General features: G+C 39.8%; 1 protein-coding gene across 7 annotated transcripts in view; it reads left to right on the top strand.

The window, feature by feature from the left end:
* The window catches only part of MTUS1 (microtubule associated scaffold protein 1), a 192158-nt gene extending 170495 nt beyond the window's left edge, over window positions 1–21663 (top strand). For all 7 annotated transcript variants that reach the window (XM_075931169.2, XM_075931164.2, XM_089777883.1 and 4 more), the window contains 7 exons: window positions 7596–7810; window positions 9394–9499; window positions 10934–11007; window positions 11126–11221; window positions 16028–16144; window positions 18092–18189; window positions 19335–21663. In XM_075931169.2, coding sequence (XP_075787284.2) covers window positions 7596–7810; window positions 9394–9499; window positions 10934–11007; window positions 11126–11221; window positions 16028–16144; window positions 18092–18189; window positions 19335–19548 — 920 coding nt within the window. In that variant the 3' untranslated portion in view covers window positions 19549–21663. The remainder of the gene's footprint in view (window positions 1–7595; window positions 7811–9393; window positions 9500–10933; window positions 11008–11125; window positions 11222–16027; window positions 16145–18091; window positions 18190–19334) is intronic.
* Window positions 21664–22527: the final 864 nt, after the last annotated feature.

Genomic DNA, 22527 nt, shown 5'->3' with positions numbered 1-22527 from the left:
TGTAAGGTGACTTTGGAAGAAGGGGGCTCATAGGAAGGGAGGGCTTGTTAACACAGCACTGCAGTGGGGTAGTGCTTAGTGAAGAGACAAGTTGTGATGACAGGAGAGTCTCTCCCATCAGTGTAGGCATTTCACCACCCTGAGAAATGGTAGTTCTGTTGAAAGGAGAAGCCCTTCACTTGGCATATCACTTGTCTACACAGGGAGCTGGGTTGATGTAACTGTCACACTGGGCAGAGTTGTTTCACACCTCTGTACAGTGTAGTTACACTGAAAAAAACTTGTAATACAGACCAGGTTGGATACTGCTCGTGCTTGGATGAGAAATGTCAAGGCTAGCCTCTCTTAGCTGTAGTATTTTCAGTCATAGTAACCTCTGTCACGTTTCCCTTTGTGGTTTATTGTTCCTCTCTCTCTCCCTCCCTCCCTTTCCAACACAAAGCACTTTCCATCACAGATCCATACTTGAACCATGCTAACACATTATATTCAATGAAAGATTGAACTATGCACGGTTACAAATCCACAGAACACAGATGTAATCAGAGTTAAATGCCACAAAACCCAGAGATGAAAGGAAGTGCTTTCCAATTATCCATTAAGTCAGTCAGTTTCATTTGTAACATTATGGCAATTTGTTTTAAGCCTTGGAGACTCAGCAGTTAGTATAGGGAACACAGTATTTAGTAACTAGAAGTAAAATATATTTTATTTTTCAGATGGACACATCCATTATTGTTTTCTGGCACTTGAGTGCCAGTCATTCACCACAATTTTGTATATCCTCCTTGTCACTATTATAGGTGGAGCTGGTATCAAACCCCTTTACTTAGGATGCATAACATTTACCTGTTTTAAATAATTTTTGTAGACTTTATTTTTGAAACACTCATACCACTACTGATCACAGAAACCTTTTCTTGCTCCCAAAGAAAACCACTCAGATCCAGTACACATCTCCAGCATTGTATCCTAGCCCTCTATGAAGCATTATGTGGAGATGGAGTTGACCATCTCGTGGGAGCTGAGCCAGGCTCCCTTCTAGCACTGACACAAGTAGTTCACTTACTCCCCTCTCTGCAGGATAACTGAGGGCTTGACTCTTGAATTTGTAAATGTTTGGGACTGGGAATACTGTAAGCAAAGAAAAAATGTCTTTATACCTGAGCTTCCTTCCCAACTCCTTTCCTGGAAATAAGAAGCTAAGAGCCTAGGTAACCTCATATTCTGTTGACTTATGGATGTTGCTGCCAGTTTTTGTCCAAAACTGATTGCTACGCTGCTTCATTCCCCCCCCCCCCCCCCCCCCCCCCCCCCCCGGCGTGAACCTTGGGATATGGCTAATGTTTTGGAACCATGTTTTTCAATTAGTGGCAGGTCACAAGGCATTGACAATTTTATTATCTAAAGCGAAGAAAATATCTGTCCCCACTTCTCTGCCCCCCAGCTTTGAAGTGTAAGCATTCTATGCCAACTCCTCACTAAAAACACCCAAGGTTTGTCATGGATACTTTTGAGAGATGCTATCTTGGAATATCAGTTTCCTGGTTCCAGCTAAGCATTACACTCTGAAGAGTTTTCAGGAAGCTTGACTTCCAGATGAATATTTCTTACTAGAGGAGAAAAGTGAATCTGTCTGCAGCAGCCATGATAAATGTTACATTAAGAAGTGCTTGTGAAAGTCAATGACTCTTCTTTCTTACCCAGAGATTCAATTCATATTATCAATTAAAGTAATTCAAATAATAAATGCTTGCAAACTATTTATTAGATTCCCACATTATAAAATCTAGTTTGCCTTCCATATGCATCAGACTGATAATTGAACTTGTTCAGCTATTGTGCCTAAGTCATAGACATTTTCATGAAAGTATTTTTCAAGTCTCTCTTCTTGTCCCAGAAAGAGCCAACATAAGCACAGTTTTAAGTACATTAACTAAGGGCTAAAATATATAAATTTAATGATTTCGAAACAAATCATTTTCTTCAGTAAATTATAGCCATTTACTAGTTTGTTTTATTTACTTCCCACAAGAATCCACTACTGTTCCAGATCTATAGATGCTCCAAGAGCACCTTAACAGGCAGTAGCCAAAATACAATGTTTGTACATAAGATTGCTGTTTTGAAGTGTATTTTTACATTTAATGCTGGAGGGTGCCTTCCCGAAGACTTTTCTACTTTTCTCTGACCCACATGTGCACTGGATCCATGTGTGCTCAATTTTTTTCTATTGTACATCTAATACTTGATATGAATTTCAATTTTCTTTACTCAAGATGAGTGTGGTGTTTCTATAAGAAAGGAACTGGCTATATCTCCTACCACTGCTAGACTCTATATGTTTTATGGAAATCGCAAATCATGTAACGTGTCACAAGAAAAGTTAGTCTAGCAAATACGATTATGCTGTCTAAATCCACATATCACCTTTGTCCTTTAATCTTACACCTGTTGTATTTCCTTTCTTCCCCTACCCCAGTAGAGTTTATATCAAAGCCAGATAGTTGTGTTGGTGGTCCATTAAGGTCACTCAGCTCACAATGGGTCATTGAAGAAATTAATCCTGCCCAGTAAGCCTGTCCTGTGTATGCCTCAGAAAAAATATAGGCAATAGATACCTCTGAGAATCAAAGCATGTAATGGTTAATGATAGGCTGATGTGACCCTGGATTCTTGTTGAACCAGGAATTTTCCATGCATTTGAGCTGTGGGCTTTGAGACAGTAAAATTCTATGCACATGGCAAAGGATATAAAAGGGCACCTGAGACTTATCTCCATTTAGTTTTCATTTCCTGCTTCATTTTCTCTGATCTGGATTTCTAACAAAGAGACTCTAAGCAAGGACTGATAACCCCCAATCTCTTTGGGTGATTCCAGACTTTTGCAAGCTAGCAGTTTAATCCCTCACTGCTTCAAAACTGATTTAAGGACTTTGCAATCACTTGTATGGATATGATCTAGTAACCTTCTATAACTTTTTTTATTAAATAGTTTTTAGGATTGGCATATGTATGAGCCAATGTTTCCTCTAACTTTTTCCATCCTTGTGTGGGATAAATTTTGCTATCTGCATCAAGGCATGCACATGTGTGCACCACCAGTAAAAACACATGCTGCCAGCTGAGGACATTCTGCTAATGAGCACAGTGGCATTTGACTCTCTCCTGGGCAGGCACCCAAGCACACAGGTTACAGGGAACACTGCTTGCAGCTGACATGATACTGAAATATTTCAAATGTTTAGCTTGGATTGCCAAAGGAAAGAGCTATTGTAATTTAGGAATAAAGATTGACTTGAAAGAATTCTAATGCTGGTAAATGACCACTTTCTTCCTAAAATAGCATGTGAAATCAGGATGAGTTGTAAGAAATGATCAGGAAAATGTGTCTGTTTGGGGCAATTATGCAGTGTTGTAGCTGTACCAGTCCTTGTCTCTGATATACTAGGTAGTGCCTTTTAGCGGACCAACTTCTGTTTGAGACACACAAGATTTCAAGCTTACACAGAGATCTTCTTCAGGTCAGCTTGTGATGATGGTGAAAAGTTCAGTTGAAAATAAATTCTTAGCAGCAGCCATCCCAGGCAGATGAATGGAGTTCACAAGCTGCTGGAGTCTGCAGATAGGGCTAATTCATGTAAATACTCACTTAAGTGACTGAGAGAAGCCACTCTAATGGATACAGAACCTACAAACAGAGTGCAAGTTTTAGTCATTCATTTACTCAACATCCTTTGTGTTTAAGGCATTAAAGGGAATTGTAAAGATGTAAGGAACCTGATGTACAAAACTTGAAGGCATTCTGATTGGAATTCTGAACTAGATGGGTCAGTCGTACACTTTGACTAACATACTACATCTTATTCCATATGGTTCAAGCAAAATTGTGACACTGACATGTTTTTCATATAATGCATGTACAAAAAATATAGCCCCAATGCTGCTGTTCAACACGCTGATGAGCACAAATTTTGGGGGAGGGAGGAAGAAGGTATTTAAATCAAGTATACTTTCGATACACTGACACTTCGGTTTCTCTTCTTCTGTGCTAAAGTGTCTGTGGTATATGTACATATTTTAAGTTCTTACCTCCAGCTACTCCAGGGTTATAGTATCCTTTGTCAGATTTCTGTGTAAAAGCTTAGATAAGCCTTGAGACTGCATGGAAATGGGACCTATATGATAGCTTTCAGTGGTTAGCCTTCACTATCAGAACTATACTCTGCTGCTGTGACTCAAATGTCCTACTTGATCTTCCCTTGAAATCGTGCTACATGTTGAATTTCTCTAGTCCAGCACCCATGGGACCTGACTGGTACCAAGCAGAGAATTTGCTGGACCCCAGGAGGTCAATATTGTCTAGCAGGATTACCAACACTTCCACTGCTTAGTGGGCTTTTAGAAGAGATTTAGGGGTAAATTACAGATAAATAACAGTACAGAACACTGAGAGCCAGGACTGGTGTCTGTAAACAAACTTTATGGGACCTCAGGAAACTTGGCCATGCCCATGATAAGTGGACATCCAGCTAACTAAAATCGTGGTGGACCGGAGATGTTGCTGGACTAGAGAAGTTCAACCTGGCATTGCTCAGGTTTCTTAGAGAGGGGCTCAGGGTTGTGGTGTGGGGGCTGCAGTGTTGGAAGGTGAGGAGGGGATAAGGGCAGGAAGTGAGGAGGTGCATGAGTTAGGGCATGCGGTGCTTGGCTGGTGGCTAGCTGTGGCAGTGTTGCCTAGTGGGCAGCTCCCTAGAGCTGGAAGCCTGGGTGCACTGTGGCTGCCCACAGGCTATGGGTTCAGGCTCACCAGGGTTAGGACTTCTTCTCTACCCTCTTCCCCACTGTCTGGCTCTGGGGCTGAAGGCCAGTGGGAGGGAATGGGTTGGGCTCTGGCTGTGGGGCATCAGTCCAGAACAGGAAAGGTGGGGCAACCATGTCCAGCACCAGCACGGGAACCTTACCCATGAACGGTGGCCAGCCACATCCAGAGCCCCACCCCTAGTCGGTCACGTACCGGTGCACCCACTCCTCTGTGGTTTTTATAGAGTATAACTGTGCCCACTAGGAGACCCCTCCTTTTCTGTTTTTATAAGAAACCGTTGTATTCCAGGCACATCCCATTGTTCTGGCACAAACAAACCCTGACCTTGCTGTAAGTTTTGATAAGAGGAATCTGAATACCAAGTTTGGTGGTCCTAGCTCTTACTGTTTAGGAAGAGTTTGTGAACAAACACTCAGACACACACTCTCTCTCAAATATATAGTAGATTACTTGTATACATATGAAAGTGTATAGGGCAGAATCTATTCAGCAGACCATGCTACTGATGAAAAAATGTGTGGGAGGTGTGTTTGGAGGTGCATATACCCTTTTGCTCTGAGCTATGAACATTTATATACCAATCTGCTCTGCTAAAGCAAGTCGTAAGTATAGGTACGTCAGTGTAAAGTAGAAATGCAATGTACCTTTTCAATACAGGGAAAAGAGAAATTTAATTCTTTAAGATGGATTAATGGAAACATTAAGAATTTTCTGTATTCTGTAAAAAGCTGCTTTTGTTCTCCATACTGGGCAACTAACTTATAATAATCTCATTGTATTTCTGCTGTATCTTTAGAATGTAGCCAAGTATAATATGGGTTTCAAAAATTCTGAGTTGACTGGCTAAAGCAGTCGTGATAGTGCACACAGCTGGCAATACAGTACTCCATTGTTGAAAATACACAAGAATGCATGTTCTACATTATATTTCTTCCTGTTTCACTTCATATTTGAAAACGCAAAAGAGTTTACACAACTCTTGATTTTGGCATAGTGGTAATGCCTGGGTCCCTGGGAAACTGCATATTGACAGCTGCAAAATATATTTTAAACAATTCATAGACTGTTAACCAAGATTTCTGAGGGAACAAAAAGCTGATAGGGAAGGAACATGCTGGAAGGGCAGTGTACAGAATACTGTCCAGCTGCTGCCCTTACTGTACTGGATTAGCAGCCAGATCAGGTACAGTTACCTGATTTGTGTCCATATCTCTGAGCCTCTGATTCTGTGTTTGCAGAGATCCTATTGACTTGGAGGTCTTAGAGTTATGCATATTGGCAATGTGGTTCGATGCCATTTTGATATCTGCTTGATACTACTGTGGAGAAACTATCACTTGCCTATTATCTCAGTGTAATTAATGTGTTCAATAGGTATTCCTCTTGAGAGAAACAGGGCTTTTAATGCTTCAGACTAAGCTAATTATGTTTCCCAATGCATACATTGGATTGATACACTACTTTGAGGAATCCAGTAGTACAAGGGTGCTCAAACTTTGTGATACCGTGACCCCCAGGGGGTCAGGACCCACAGTTTGAGAAACACGGCAGTAGTGAAATAAGATCAAATTAAGTGAAGTGGTAAAATTCTGTAATGAGAAACATGCCATTGATAAACTTGGTCACTTTCAACTGTACATGAAATGCTTTCCATTTTTTTCTGATTTTAAGGCCCCATCTGTTTTTTTACAGCGCTGCTGCTGCAGTGCACTTGTACTGACACAGCTACTCTGTTGCAGCACATGTGATGAAGACTCTATGCCAATGGGAGAGAGCTTTCCTGTTGGCATAAAAATCCAACCCTACAAGGGGCATAAGCTATGTTAGCAGAAATAGCTCTCCCATCGGCATAGCTCTGTGTATGCTGGCATTTACATCGCTGTAACTTTTGATGCTTGGGGTATAACATAGACTATATTTATACTAGAGTCTAAATCTAAACTTACTCTGCCTGAGAAGCACTAAATTATCACAGTAATACTTTCCAAGAACACTTACAGAAAGCAGATTGCTTCAAGAGGCAATCATTTGACAAGTAAACTATATTTTGTATCAGAGGGGTAACTGTGTTAGTCTGAATCTGCAAAAGCAGCAAGGAGTCCTGTGGCACCTTATAGACTAACTGAAGTGTTGGAGCATAAGCTTTCGTGGGCAAAGACCCACTCCGTCAGATGCATGTAGTGGAAATTTCCAGAGGCAGGTATAAATATGCAGGCCAGATTCAGGCTGGAGATGACAAGGTGGATCCAATCAGGGAGGATGAGGATCAACTACAGGACTCCTCGCCGCTTTTGTATCATGTATGTCTGTTCTACATAAGAACGGACGTACTGGGTCCGACCAAAGGTCCATCTAGCCCAGTAGCCGATCTGCAGACAGTGGCCAGCACCAGGTGCACCAGAGAGGGTGGACTGAAGATAATGATCAAGCGATTTGTCTCCTGCCATCCTTCTCCAGCCTCTGACAAACAGAGGCCAAGGACATCATTTCTATCCCCTGGCTAATAACCTTTTATGGACCTAACCTCCATGAAATTATCTAGCGTCTCTTTAAACTCTTATAGTCCTAGCCTTCACAGCCTCCACTGGCAAGGAATTCCACAGGTTGACTACACACTGTGTGAAGAAGAACTTTCTTTTATTAGTTTTAAACCTGAAGTTTCTGTAGTTTTTCCACCGCTATCTTTGGTACTTATAATGTAGACAAGCTCTGTGAAATTGATTTGGATTCAACAAGTCAAATTACTGACTCTTCATTTTTAAATCTTTAGTAACCACTGCTGCAGCCTGTGAGAAATTGGAGAGGGATAGGAATGAATTACAAGCTGCTTATGAAGGGTTCGTGCAGAAGCTAAATCAGCAACACCAAAATGATCTGACAGAGCTGGAGGAAAGACTTAAACAATTTTACACTGGAGAGTGTGAGAAACTACAGAGTATCTGTATTGAAGAAGCTGAAAAATATAAAGCGCAACTCCAAGAGCAGGTTTGTGGTATTTGAATTGGAGGCATTTGCTAGGGCTTTTGAAGCTTTCTTTGAGATATGAGTAACCCAGCTACATCAAGTTTTCTAGCAATTTCATCTTGTACAATTTAAGCAAATGTGTTTAGCAATAATTTATTCCTTTCTATGGTAATTTATTCTAATGTTATTATTTAAATGATTTACCTTCATCTAAAATTAAACTCAAATTGATCTTGTTAACAAAATGCTTTCTATCACTTCTCTAAAAAGTTTTCCAATACTTAAATGTTAATGAAGTGCTTAAAATACATAGGGTAACTAGAAATGTGTTCTAAATTCAATATCGAGCTCCTGTAGCCTTAATGGTCATTTAAAGAAGATTAAAGCTTTGAGATACAGTAAAACAGATTGTGTCATCTGAACTACTTAATACATTTGCCAGCTTGAAAGTAGGTATTAAGCCTGTTAAATGCCCCACTGCTTTGATTAAATATCAAGTCTCTTTCCTACCTGCAAAGCCCTGTATATGGTTTAGCTCCTCCTATCTTAGATTATTTAATTCAGGGCTTGTCTACACTGGCAAGTTACTGCACTGAAACTTTCTTGTGAAAAATCATACCCCCTCTTCTCCTCCGCCAAGGACAGCAAGTGTCAAAGCTGTACAAGTGACAGTGTAGTTAGGGCCATCCTCACCCATACATAGAATAGAAGCTGCATATGACACCCGGAAATCTGGGGTACCACTGGGTCTTAATATCCAACCACTTATTCTTCATTCCCCTGCTGTGTGGCTCTGCTTCTTCCATAGGCGATTTAGTTAATTTAAAACTGAAAGCCTGCAAGATATATTAGCAGAACACAAACTGAGATGGAGCTAGTTAAGTGGTAATGAAGCAACAGAACAGAGATTTACCAACCCCAGATATGTACTGTCAGTTTCTGAATTTACTGTTAGTTCAAAAATTGCTTTAATGTGCTGCTGAAGATTATAGAAGCACGTCTCTAAAAGATCTTCAGATCCTTTCCCCTGGGCTGTCACAAGGCATAAGAGCTGCGTAGAGCCCATATATCCTAAGGATGGTCCTGAGCATAGATAGACTCGCTGCACTGGGAGCAATGCCCCTCATCAGAGTTGTTTTTTAATCATCTCTCCCAGCACTGGTGCCATAACCACACTGCTGTGGCAGCACTTTAATCTGGTAAATGTATACAAAGCCTCAGTTTGGCAGCTCAGATGCAGCCCTGAGCTTTATTATAGTGTTACCCTGAGCTGTTAATCTGATTAAAAATTTGTTGTGCTCTCCCTGCTATTTTAAACCAAGTAAAGAACATACTTCTACCTAGGCCACTTGATGGCTACAGTTAAGAATAGCTGGGGAATTCTAGTTCAGTCTCCACATTTGGAGCTATTCTAAGTGGGGAGCCTGTCATCTTCAGAACTTGATTGCTCTGTTTGGCCTGATAAATTGTTTTCACAGTTCTGTTTATTTAAGGGGGAAGGGTAAACGTATTCGGTGACTTCTTTTTTTTTTTTCCTAATTGAGGATTACACATGGGGAGGGTGTGCGCGTGTGTGTTTTTTAAATCATGCTATCATCTTGCAGGTTGACAACTTAAATTTTACACATGAAAACTTCAAGTTAGAACTTGAAACCAGCCATGCAGAAAAAATAGATGAGTTGAAAAAAGAATATGAATCCTCTCTTTCAGGCAAGTGGTTTTATGTTCCTTCATGAAATAAACATATGCTATAGATAATTCTCAGTGCTGGATGCTAAAAAATGTTTTGAGAGCAAATATATCCATTCAACATCCATTATTACTGGTAATAAACAACTTTTGAAATTGTTAGTGAAGGCCATGTCTTCAATGCCAGGAAGATTGATGCTTGGCAGTCAATTTCCCAAAGTTTTGATTTAGTGGGTCTAGTAAATACCTACTAAATCAAATGCCAATGGCACCTCCATTGATGATGGTACTCCTTGATTTGGCATAAGGGAAGACAGAAGAGAGCATTTGCTCCCATTGACTTCCCACTGTGGAGACGGTGCTGATGGTCGAATTAAGGTACATAGAATCCAACTATGCAATTACCATAGCAGTAGCTGTGTATCTTAATTTGACCTTCCAGGTAAGTATAGACAAGGCCCGAGGTTCTCATTTTGGGACTAAATATTCTTTCTTAATTCTAAATGTAAAATCTTCTGAGTTAAAAATTAGGGTGAGATTTGAAAACAATACACTGGATTTAGAAACACTTTTCCTAATTCTTTAGTGAAAGTGGTGCCTACATTTTCTAGGTTGCTTTCAAAATCACAAGTTCAGAGACTTAAACTATAGAATGTGTTAAGTGCTTATGGATGCCCTCAAAATTGGCAGCATTTAAAAATCCAGATACAGTGATTCCCATTTTGACCTAGGAAGGCCTCTCTTTGGTTGACTGTTACTCTCCTTAGTAGCTCAGAAACTGTCTGGAATTCAATTTTCATGAAGGAACAAATGTCTGGTCAGTATTTGGAAATTCTTTAAGATAACCTGCAATCCACCAAGTAGTTTTGAGCCTTAGACCTGGACAACAAATGTTTAATCCGTTAACAATCCATTTTATATTGGCTCAATTTTGCATATATTAGAATCAGTAATAAAGCTCTTATTGACTACAAAGGGAGCAGGAGGAATAAGACAAAATAGTATGTAATATTTCACGAAAGTAAGAAATGGTACAAAGATAATGAGCCTCTTCCTTCAGACGTTCCTTAGACAAATACTTCAATTACAACTTTCTCTTCTTTTGTTTGCTAGGCATGCTTATTCAGTTGAGTGCCAACAATGTGCTCAGCATACGCAGTTCCAATAGCTTTTCATTTCATATAGCTAAGTACTATAGAAGCAGATATTTTAATGAGCAAACTTACATATAGTGTATTAGACATATGAGGAACCAGTCAATAAATGCCTAGAAGGTAAATCACTTGGACATCTCATCTGTTTGCAAGCCAGAGTAATGATGCTTAATATTAGTAGCTCTAATTAAAATTCTTATTGACTATGACTGCATATATCCCCTTTTAACTGAGTTCTCTAAAATATAGTTAACTTGTTATGCAGTGTTGTAAGAATCTGAAATTCTGGTTTTTATTTCAGAGCTCAAGAATGCCCATGAATTGGAAAAAAATTCATTTGAAGATTCATTTAAAGAGAAACAGGAATCATTAGAGGTTTGTTAGCAGCGTGATGCACAAGATTTTACAAAAATTCCAAAACCTGCAGGGTGTTTTTTTGAAAGAGATATACCCATTTTCTGGCCTACCTCTTAAACCATGTTTTTTGTTTCAGAAAAAAATTGAGGAATTAAAAAGAGAAAATGACTCGTTAAATGAGAAGCTAAAGTTGGAAGAGCAAAAACAAATAGCCAAAGAAAAAGCAAATCTTGTAAGTACTGAGCCTAATGTTGTTGTTAATTTAAAATGCACATGAATAAGTCTGTTTTTCTTTGCATATTGTAACTGATTTCATACACTGTCAAGAAATTTATGTTGCTGTTTGTTACATGGTTCTGTCTCTTCAGATGGGTTATTGACATACTCAATTTGTTGCCTTTACAAAACTTATTTAAAATATAAAATACTTGAAATCCCATATGTATTCCTAACAGTTGCTTACAGGTAGGGCCTTTATTAAGTATTCAGTTAGCAGCAAATGTTCATAGGCCAGTAGAAATGCTACACATTAGATGGGTAAAATGGAAAGATGTACAGCTGCTGATTTTTTTTTTTAAACCATTGGTAACCAAGTAGCAGCAGGTATTGTAGTTCAAGCAGAGTTAACTGTCAGAAGTATGAACTGATTTGTATAAGTAAGACAACCATGTGCGTCTTTTAACTTCGGGTCCAACCTGCTTGACTATTTCCAAAAGTACTGCATAGCTGGTATTTCTTGAAGTTGTTAGGATAGAATGTTCAACAAATCATTGCTTTCAGTCAAATATTCTTATAATTTTTTCATTGCATGACTTGTTTTGCAGGCATTTTTTTGTTCGAGTATTGCAATGTATATTGTAGAAGCTACAGTTTTGTATGCGTGTCCCTTGCTTGGTCTGCAGGACAGCCACCAGACCATGGTGAAGTGTGTGTGTGTGTGTGGGGGGGGGGGGGGTTCATACAGTTCATCTGAATATTATAAGTTGAAATGTTTATAAACTAAGGAAAGCATTAGTTTGGAGGAAATTAAAATTTCAAGTCCCATTACAAACAATATATAATATCTCCTCAACCTACTCAGAAAATTTTTAACAGAAGACAGTTCAAGAATGAACATTGAAAAAGCTCATTCTTTGGGATGTATTTAAGCAATGCTTAATGACAATATCTGTGATGAACTACACAATCATCATATAACATTTCTTTTGTCCTTTCTCCAGAAGCTGGTGTCAGTCTGTGGTGTTCATGCTTTAAGGAGGGTGCCCTCTGAATGCAGTTTTTTCTTGCATTGGGTTGGGATATTGGTCAATATTTCCAACTTGTCTCATAGTCATTTCTTCTTAGACAAAATCAGGCACAGACTCCAAGTTTCTTCAGACTACTCTAATGGTGATAGACAATCAAGTACTTCTCTTTTTTGTGAGACCAGTCCATCCACTTGTTTGCTGTAGCAAACTATCAGCTTGTCTGCTTCTTGCTATTTGTAGCAGGCTGCTTCTGAAGATGTTACACAATTGTATGCTTATGGATATGCTGTGTTCTGGCAGCTACTGGTGTGTGCCCATTAGTTCACTTACTGACATGAAGTAGAGGTTTCTAGTTGACATGTGGTCTCCCTGCAGAGATTTACCTGTCCTTGTTAAGATTTACTTTGAACATGAAAGTTAGAATACAAGGTTAAAGAGCCAGATGCTGTCCTTCCTTTACAGACTGGTCAGGAGGCCATAGGACTAGCACAGGGTTGAGAGACGAAACCTGAAACCACCATATATCCTGGCAAGACCCATAAGTCATAGACATGAACAGTGTTATAGGTTTTGGAGGCCTGCAGAGCCAAAGTGGTAGAAGGCTTTTCTATAAATGTTTCTTTTGTAAACTGCAGAAATACTACTGGTTTAGTCTAGTGGCAATCATTGTCAGTCCTAGCAGCATTTATTCCTTCCCTCCCTCCTTGTGCCTCTTAATAGTGTAGTGGAAGGAACTAATCACAGTACAATTCCTGAGCTGTCTGGATCTATGGTGTAATACAGGCCAGAAGGCAGCATGGATGGATTCTATGGGATTGGGACCATATTTTTTTCATGAATGTTCAGGCACAGAGTATTTTGAAGAAGCAGTAGGGTCAGTGTCTTTTATGCAGCTGGAAATGCTTCTCGCATGCTACTAGCCTGAACATGAGTGGCAGTAATTTATGCTGAGTGATCTATAGGCTTTTGAGACTTCTCTGATTCAGATTTTTCAGCAACAAGGATTAAACGGTCAAAGCATTTTTATGTCATAGTGCATTTGTAACTAGTCTTTTTCATTTCATCTGAAAAAATCTGCTTTTGGGAAAGCGAGGGGAGAGAAATGCTTGCTGAAAAGTTGCTTTCCGACACATACAGGATTATGAATCTGAATTTTGAATAACCTGGTATAAAACTTAACAAAACTGCTGGTTCTCCCGCAACGAGAACCAAACAAAACACAAAAACAGTAATGTCCAGGCTGACCTTTTTCTCTCTCGTCACCGAGCAACATTGTGGAAGGGATCACTGTCTTCTGTCCTTGGAGTGCACATTTCCTTCCTTTCTTGGCCTTCTGAGATCAGAGTCCAAATTTTCTTAGTTTTTTTTCTCCAGCATTCTAAATAGACGGATCCACATGCTTTGTGTGGACATTAAACACAGGTGGGCCAGTCATTCAAGTTATACAATGATTAATTAGGCTCTATCCTTAACTGCAATATATAGTTGTCAACTGAAGGCCTTGCATTTAGCAAAGTTCTCCATTTTTAGCCTAACAGGCTTTCACTTCAAGTTTCATCCTATCCCTCAAAGTCTATATGGGCTGTATCCCACAAAGATGCATGTAACTGGGGCAGGGAGGCAGAGTAGGGAGAAGAGATTTTTGTACTGCTTTTCTCTTTGATGTGGTAATGAAGGTACTCAGTTCAATACATGATGGTTCGTGCAAAATACGCAAACAACTCCGGGTTGCACAACTAGTTTAAAAAAAGTTGGCTTCTTTTTCATTCCAGTTTTTACCTACGGACTGATTTAGATTGAATAGGTTTTCTTTGCCTGTAACTTCAGCTGTGAAGCATACACAAAGTATTTTGCTATGCAGCTCTTGAAGGAGTGGGTTCATTACCACAGAGAGGACCTGTTAGAGGTTAATGTCACAAAATAACTCTTTTAGATACACATCATGTACTAAGCATATAGTAAGCATGCTACAGCAGATACAAGTCATACCATGCAGCAAGGCAATGTTAGTATACTTGAATATTATGTAACTGTATATTATGCAACCAAAAGTAGTGTGAAAATGAAAAAGTGCTACTGTCTAACTGGTGTCAACGAGGAATTAACTATATATGTAGAGAGTTCAAAGCTTTGAAGTTCAACTTTTTGAGTTATTCATATGCAAGAAAACTTGTTTGAGCTCTTCAAGGTAGGGATATAAGTGACTACCAGATAAATAGTGACTCTACTACCTGATAAGCCTAAGCTTCACTACAGGCAGTCCCCGAGTTACGCGGATCCGACTTATGTCGGATCCGCACTTATGAACGGGGCTCTCTCGCCCCAGAGCTCGCAGGCAGCGGGACCACCCAGAACGCAGCGGTCCCGCCACCTCGACCTCCAGGGCAAGAAAAGCTGCTCCGGGTGCCCCTGGTCTGCTGGGGACCGTCTCCAGCAGAGCAGGGACACCTGGAGCAAAGCCGGGGAGGCGCGGCACCCCGCTGCCGCTTTGCTCCCCATGTCCCTGGTCTGCTGGGGCGGGGGTCATGCAGCTAGTGCGCCCCCCCCCCCCCCCCGGCAGACCAGGGAGACGTGGAGCAAAGCCCCGGGACTGTGGTAGAGCAGGTGGGGTGCTGCCGGTTGGTCACGCAGCACCGCTCCTTGGTGCTACTGGACCAGCAGGGCAGCACCCCAGCTGCTCTGCCCCAGGCGTCCCCAAGTCAGCCGCTGCTGAAGCTGACCAGTGGCTGACTACAGGAAGCCCCTGCCCTGGGCTTCCTGGAATCAGCCGCTGATCAGTTTCAGCAGCAGTGGACTGGGGATGCCTGGGGTTCTTAAGTTGAATCTGTATGTAAGTCAGAACTGGCGTCCAGATTCAACTGCTGTTGAAACTGATCAGTTTCTGCAGCGGCTGAATCTGGACGCCAGTTCCGACTTACATACAGATTCAACTTAAGAACAAACCTACAGTCCCTATCTTGTACGTAACCCGGGGACTGCCTGTACTTGCATTCCCCTCCTCTGTTGCTTTCATATCAGAGGCAGCAAGGAAGCGGGGGAGGAGGAGTGCTGCAGCTGGCGTGAACTGGGACTGCTTAATTCTGGCTTGCATTGCCCCTGAGAAGTAACCATGCAGTAGCTCTGCGTTTTAAGTTTTACTACATTTACTAAATAGTCCTGGCTCATGCTGACTCCGGGACTGCTGCTGCTCTGTCTCCCTTTTTCAGCTCCCCACCACATTGAAAATGCAGAGCCACAGCAGTCCCAGAGCATGCACAAGGTGGGACTGCTCAGTCCCAGCTGCTGCTGGTAGCTAATGCTGCTGCAGCTTTGCAGTTTAAATGTAGTAAGAGCCATGCTGCCTGTGTGCTGAGCTTCTCCTCCATTTAAACTGCAGAGCTGCAGCAAGGGTAGCAGGCAGCTCCCTCGCACCCTACTCCCTTATTGGCTTAGAGTAAATTAGCTAATTAGCCACCACAGGTTACAGCAGAGTGATTTGGCCAATCATCTTTTTTCTCTTCAACAGGGCTTTAAATATTAACCTTTTTATAGAGTTTTCTTAAATTATATTTTCAAAGGGGGTCTTTTGCTCTTTGTGCTGAAGGACAAATGAAATGGGAGAGGAGAATAAATATTCTGGAGTAGGGGGAGAAAAATCTAACTTTTCTTTTTGACCCAAAACAATGTCCCATTTGATTTCATAAATGTACTACTAATACTTAATTTGCAAGTTTGCTATGTACATATTTAAAAATATATTGAGAGTTTGAAGTTCTGGGAAATGAGCACAATTTTTATGGTAATCCTTTTAGAAAAACCCTCAGATTATGTATTTGGAACAAGAACTGGAAAGTTTGAAAGCAGTGTTGGAGATCAAGAATGAGAAACTACATCAGCAAGATATAAAGCTAATGAAGATGGAAAAACAGGTATGTTTCTGTCAGGGACTGTTTTCTAAGTTATAAGATTTTGATAGTGAATTTGTGCTAATCATGCTTAACCACTAGCTACCTCCATACATGAAAAGCAAACAAAAAATGAAAAGGGGCACAAGATACGTGCTAATGTCACAGGTATAATTTTACCTCTGCTGGCCTGTGATTTGGGGAGAGATGTTTTCTGAATAATACAGTAAGAGAAACAAACAGTGAATGAAGGCACAGATCAAACTTCTGCCAGTTTTCTAAAGCCCATTTCTTCTTTCCAGGCAATTTAACTTGTAAATCCTGTAAATGAAGACTTTCTAGGGGTTCTCTGTAAAATGCTAGCTATTTGATATTCTCTTTTGACTCAAGCGGGAGAGGAATGAGGCAAAACCCCCAATTGGCATAATCAGCTTTTCAAATCTCTAGACTTCTGTTCCAATTTGTTTGGGGTTGTTAAAAATGATCTGTACTAGTTAGTTACTGTCCACAATATAAAATCCCTGATCCTGACAAATACCAGGTTAAATTTCATGTAGCATTTGCCCAAGGACTAAGATTGCTACATATAAGATTCTGATTTGGGACAGCGAGATTGAGTAAGGGTTTCCTTTCCACCTAAAGCCTATGTTGATCTGATGTAATAATTTTAAAAAGCCATAATAGCTTAAACTTCTAGGACTCCCTCATTCCCCCCCGTTTTGTGCGCCTTTTTACTGTTGTGGATTTTTTACACTGAATGCTCTGGGGCAGGAATTCCTATAATGTGTGTACAGCATCTAGCACAGGCATGGGAAACCTAAGGCAGCTTGCCTGGATCCGGCCCCTGAGGCTCAGCGCCCTCCCCCCCACAGCATTGGGAAGCCTGTGCTGGCACTTCAGGTACTCACCACCCTGTAGGGCTAGGGCACACAATCAATTAGCCTAGGCCCCCTTCGATTCTGGTGTGTGAGGGAAATGAGGAGTGTCTTTCTCCTTCTCAGTCAGGGGCCAAGTCAGTGAAGGTTTGTGGGTTTTTTCCCCCTCCTTGCTTGTGTGCAGTCCCTGACTGATTTTTCTGTGGGTCAGCAGGCCCCAACCCAAAAAAGGTTCCCTCCCCTCAATCTAGCATGATGGAAGTCTTGATCCTGGTTAGGGCATTTTGAGAACTGCTGAAATACTTCAGCTATCATCATCATGGAAATCTTGCCATGTAATGCAGAGGAAAGAGGCTTAGATAACAGGGAGCATAGTCTCAGTCAGCTATTATATTTTGTCTGAAAGCCAACTATTGCCATTTACCAGTGATGATTTACAAGTCCTTATGAAATCCTAGATGTGTCAGTAATCATGGGCTTTAAAGACTTGGTGTGCACAGCGTCTCTTCTGACTAAAAATGTTGACTTTTGGAAATCCCACCCACCCTGAATCCATTGAGGATTTTCTTGTAAAAAGCAGCTTTTTTTTTTTCCTATGATACTACTCAGAAAATGCAGGTGTGATTTATTTAGATGGGGATCGGGTCACTTCTGCTAATAAAGAATTGATTTTTCTAGATGGTAGTGAAGGGTGAGGGACAGCTGGTTATTCATGGAGAATTTTTTTAAATTTGTCCCCTTAGATCACTGTGTAAAATATAGTCTAGGAACAAGTGCCTCAGCACTCTGTAATGCTATATGTAGAGAGAAGTGCTGCCAATAGTAGATTCAGCTTTTATTAGTGGGCAGCTAATCAAGCAAGAGTGGCAAAATGCCCATTGAAGAAGCAAAAAGTAGACTGGCCTACTAATGAGCAAGAAATCATTTTCATGTCACTTTTACATTTTCCTCAAGATTATTTGGTGCATCTTAAAATAGTACAACTTGTACTTGGTGTAAAACTCAATTTCAGGTTAGTAATGCATATAACTGGCAAGTACCTATCATTAATCTGTTTTTTAAATACTACATCAATAATTTGTTCATTTTTTAAAAGGTGGAAAAAAACACAGGCTTGAATGATAAAATAAAGAAAATTCAGCAGGAAAATGAAGAACTAAAAGCTCGGATGGACAAACACATGGAACGTTCAAGGTGAAAAATACTCCATGAATTCTTAACTTGTGAAAACAGACTTTATTCAGTATATAAATCAGTATTTTTTGGTAGATTTACAAAATGCCCTTAACACTGCAAGATATCCTATCTTTAGTGAAACAGGATGCTCATTTTTCCATCCTCTGTAAAATTCTGCTTAAGGAATGGGTATGTGTGGGTGGGAGTTCCTTGAACCAACAGATGACCATGTATAAAAATCATGACCGTCTTATTTGATAACAGAATCTGTTCCCATGAAAGTTACAGCCCATAGTGTCATGAATTCTGATTAACATAGTTACCAGGGAAGTAAAGGATACTCAGGAAAGAAATGAAGTGCAAGAAATGAATAGATAAACCACTGTGGAGCATAGAATGAAGAAAAAGAAGTTGACAGATTCTCTGCTGGGCAAGACTTGCACAGTTTGCACATCTCTGTAAGGAGTCCTATCATAACAGAGATGTCTTAACTAATAATTTAATTTTAAGATGACCTTAAATGACTCAGAAGGTCATAGAATGATGATTGGCTTGTGGAGTAATGCAGGTGCAAAAGTGTGGTTTTTTTTTCATGCAGTTTTTTTAACTACGGAATATCCAGTTACATCCAGCATTGTTCTGTTAAAAGCACAAGCTGCCATTTTAATGGCTTGTCTTCACTGCAACAGTTAGCTTGACTGTATTTGAGCTACTTCACTAGCCTAGCTCAAGTGAGTGACCAAACAGAAACTTTCGAGCTCCACAGTGGCTTGAATAGCAGTGCAACTATATTTGCAGGAAGTCAGTTGTGGTGCCTGGAGCCACTCCATTACCAGATCTAGCTTTAATACCCACTTCCTCCAAAGCTCAACTAGCTTGAAGTTAAAGCACCACTTAATTCAAGCTAAAGAATTGTGTGGTTGGGAGTCAAGTTAGAGCAAAACTCAAGTTGTGAGCTGGATCTATAAGGGCAAGCCTGTAGCCCCCAGCTACTATTGTTTGGTAATATTCACCAGGAGAGAAAGCACTAAAATCCTGATAAGGAATGAATATACCTGAGCAAGCATTCATGCAACTTGAAAAAGCTATCTTTAACAAAATGATGTAAGATGCTCTAGCTTTCCCACTGATTCATGTCCACTTACATACAATTATTTTTGCAGGCAACTTTCCACAGAGCAGGCAGTTTTACAGGAGTCTCTAGAGAAAGAATCAAAAGTAAATAAACGCCTCTCAATGGAAAATGAAGAACTTTTATGGAAGCTACACAATGGGGACATGTGCAGCCCTAGGAAAGTGTCGCCTACTTCACCACTGCCTTCTCCGTCGCCAAGGAATTCTGGCTCCTTCTCTGCTCCTACAGTAGCACCAAGATGACATCTTTTGAAATGAAGGAGACTGCATAAACTCTTTTGATTTGTGATCTGCAGAACTGATCCGAACACCAATCATGGGAGCAAGAGCTATATTAGCTAAGTGTGATGACTGAAATATAACTGGAATTATTGGTGTGGAAAATTGTTCTAAAATACTGAAAATATAGAAGTAAGACTTTATATTTCTCCTCCAAAAAGACTTCAAAGTAATAACTATAGACATTGTTGCACAACGCACTTACAGAGCAAGGGAAATCTTGTTCAATGCCTTTTTCACCTAACTCTAAAAAGCTCAGGGGCTTATAGATAAAGACCACAACCTCTATAATGTGTTCGTTATTCACAGACATCTTTGAGACTGGATGTGTGGTGTGAATGAAGTAGGTGTAACACAATGTGTGTGTGTGTGTGTGTGTGTGTGTGTGTGTGTCTGTCTGATGCTGCCACCTTTCCTGTGTGTATAATAAAGGACAAAAGCTAGAGAATATACATGGACATGTACTTCATTAATAACTGTCAATATGCATGTTTTATCAAAGTTACCCTTAACTGGGAATGGGGAGAAACTGCCACTTGTATTATAGGCTAGTTTCCACCTCATCTTTCTGCTTCTGTTTAGTAAGATGATGGCAGGAAATGTTTTCTTTTGACTTGTCAGTGTCCCTACCTGCCGTCTTGGTGTAATTGTGATTTTCTTTCTAAAAATTGTCTGATCCTCAAAGTTGAAACTGCAGCAATACTGTTCATAAATGTTTAGTTTTCCCATTCATCTGCAGCACTTGTAGCCCATCAGTCTAATAAGATGGTAGCACTGCATTTTTTTTCAGGATACAGACAAGTTTAAACCACATTTTGCAAAAATAAAAGGGAAGTAAAGTGATAATGGAACATTAAAATGGACAGTCTCTGCAACTCCCTTAATTCTATGGTTTTTGGTACAGTGAAATTACTAGGTTTAGAATGAACCTCTCTGGAGACCTAATCCTCTTGTCTGCTGAAAAACTCCCAGACAAGCACTTTTTTCCCCTAAGAAAAGCATATTAACTGCCAAGCCTCTGTAGGGAAAGGAAGAGGCTCCTGATCTAATGGAACATGAAGGATTTGAAAGCCAAAATGGGGGGGGGGGGGAGTAGGATGACATTCTTTGGAAAAAATGAGGCAAGATTCTTCATAAAAGAATATCTTAACAAAACCTCATTGAAATCAGAAACTGTATTGGTTGTTTAAGGGTGGTGCCCTTGTTTTAACTTTCAACAGTGATGCCAAGAGAATTGTATGGAGAAGTACATAACAGCACATTTGCCTTCCCCCACAATGAACTGCAGATTTTACTAAGTGTTTGCAAATCTCACTTGGCGGAAGTTTCCCCTTGAGTTAAAACAAACTGCTCTGTGTTGCTGGAGATGGATACAACATTTTACACTTTTGAATTAAGGTAGCCACAGTGAATGTCTGGTCTTGTCCTGGTCCACACTTCTTTAAGATGATGCACATCCTGTTTTGTAAGTACAGTTTCTTTCAACTTATGCTTATAGAATGTTGTCTGCTTCTGCTTGGGGGTTGTTTTTCACATCAGGAACATTCTATGATTACCTAGTCAGTGTTAGCAATATATTAAATCTTGTGCTTCTTTGTACTTTTCCAGCAGACTTGGGAAAGGGGCAGGAGAAAGAGGGGGAAAACTAAACTTGAAAAGCACTTAAAACCAAACATTTCATCTAGGATATAAAAATGCTGGCACTTCAGAAACTGCATGGTTGTATAAAGTTCTAGCAGTGCTTAGTCTAATTATGAAATTGTAATATATTCAAGCTTGTGATAACACTGCATAGATTAAATTTACAAGTGAAGTGACTTCTCTATGGAACATTTTACTTAATTTGCCTCTTTTTTAAAATCCCACTTAAGGCACTGTACCTACCAATGTATTTCAAGTGGTGTCAGCACTTATAAATCCCTGGAAAACAATACTCATAACTTAACTGTAAAATCCGATGTGGGCTGAAACTTGGCTTAAAAATATTTCTTAGAGCATTCTTTTCTTCAATAAGTTTAAGGAAAAATTGGATCATGTATATCTGACATGAGTTTAAAAATAAATTTTTTTTTACTGGTTTGCCTTTCTGCTTGTGTAAATTTAAAGAACATGGAAAACTTTCCTCCTTCATTCTAAGTAGTCTAATAACAGATAAACTTTCCACATGAAGGAACAAACCCATTGTAGAAGAGCTTCTCAGTGTCCAGATAACATACCACATTTTTAATCCCAAGCCTACACCACTATTCAATGGAACTCAAGGTGACAAACAGTTTTGCTTGTCAGTTGTAGATGATGAATAGATCTAAGATCCTGATTATTCAAATTCAGGTTGAACATATGTAACCTGACTCTTTACCTGTGTATTAGTATACATAATTATTCAAAGAACTTAAGACTTATCCAATAATTTTTGAAAAAAGTACATTAGGTAGGTCCCTATTTTATCTAGCTCCTTTGGAAGTAGTTATATTCTAAGTGATGTGTGTCTGTATATGGGCAATTATTGATTTCCAATGGTAAACACTATGGTTAAAGAGCCCTTCATCAAGCCTTAAAACATTCAGAAATTCACCTATTTTACTTTCTCAGGAGCAGGACTGTGTAAAGTCTAGCAATATCCTAGAAATGAAACAAGTCACTTGCTAGAATGCCCAGAGAGATGCCAAAGTCTTTAAGTCAAAATTTCTTTTAGCATTAACAACGTGGAGATACCCTAAAACTCTAGGAAACAAATACAGGAGACAGAGCATAACCTTTGAGACTTATTCTTACCTCTTATGACGAGAGGAAAGTTGTGTGTCTTTAAAAAAAAATGGAGAGTAAAGTTGTGTGTGTGTGTGTGTGTGTGTGTGTGTTTTTTTTTTTTTTAAAAAACACCCTGCAAAGGAATAACCTTTTCTCATTAGTTAGTCCTATCTGACTGTTAGCCAGAAAATAACT

The sequence above is a fragment of the Pelodiscus sinensis genome, chromosome 4 (genome assembly GCF_052426305.1).
Source record: "Pelodiscus sinensis isolate ZL-2025 chromosome 4, ASM5242630v1, whole genome shotgun sequence".
NCBI classification, from domain to species: Eukaryota; Metazoa; Chordata; order Testudines; family Trionychidae; genus Pelodiscus; species Pelodiscus sinensis.
The sequence above is the reverse complement of the archived record's forward strand: the minus strand, read 5'-3'. Positions and strand labels throughout refer to the sequence as shown.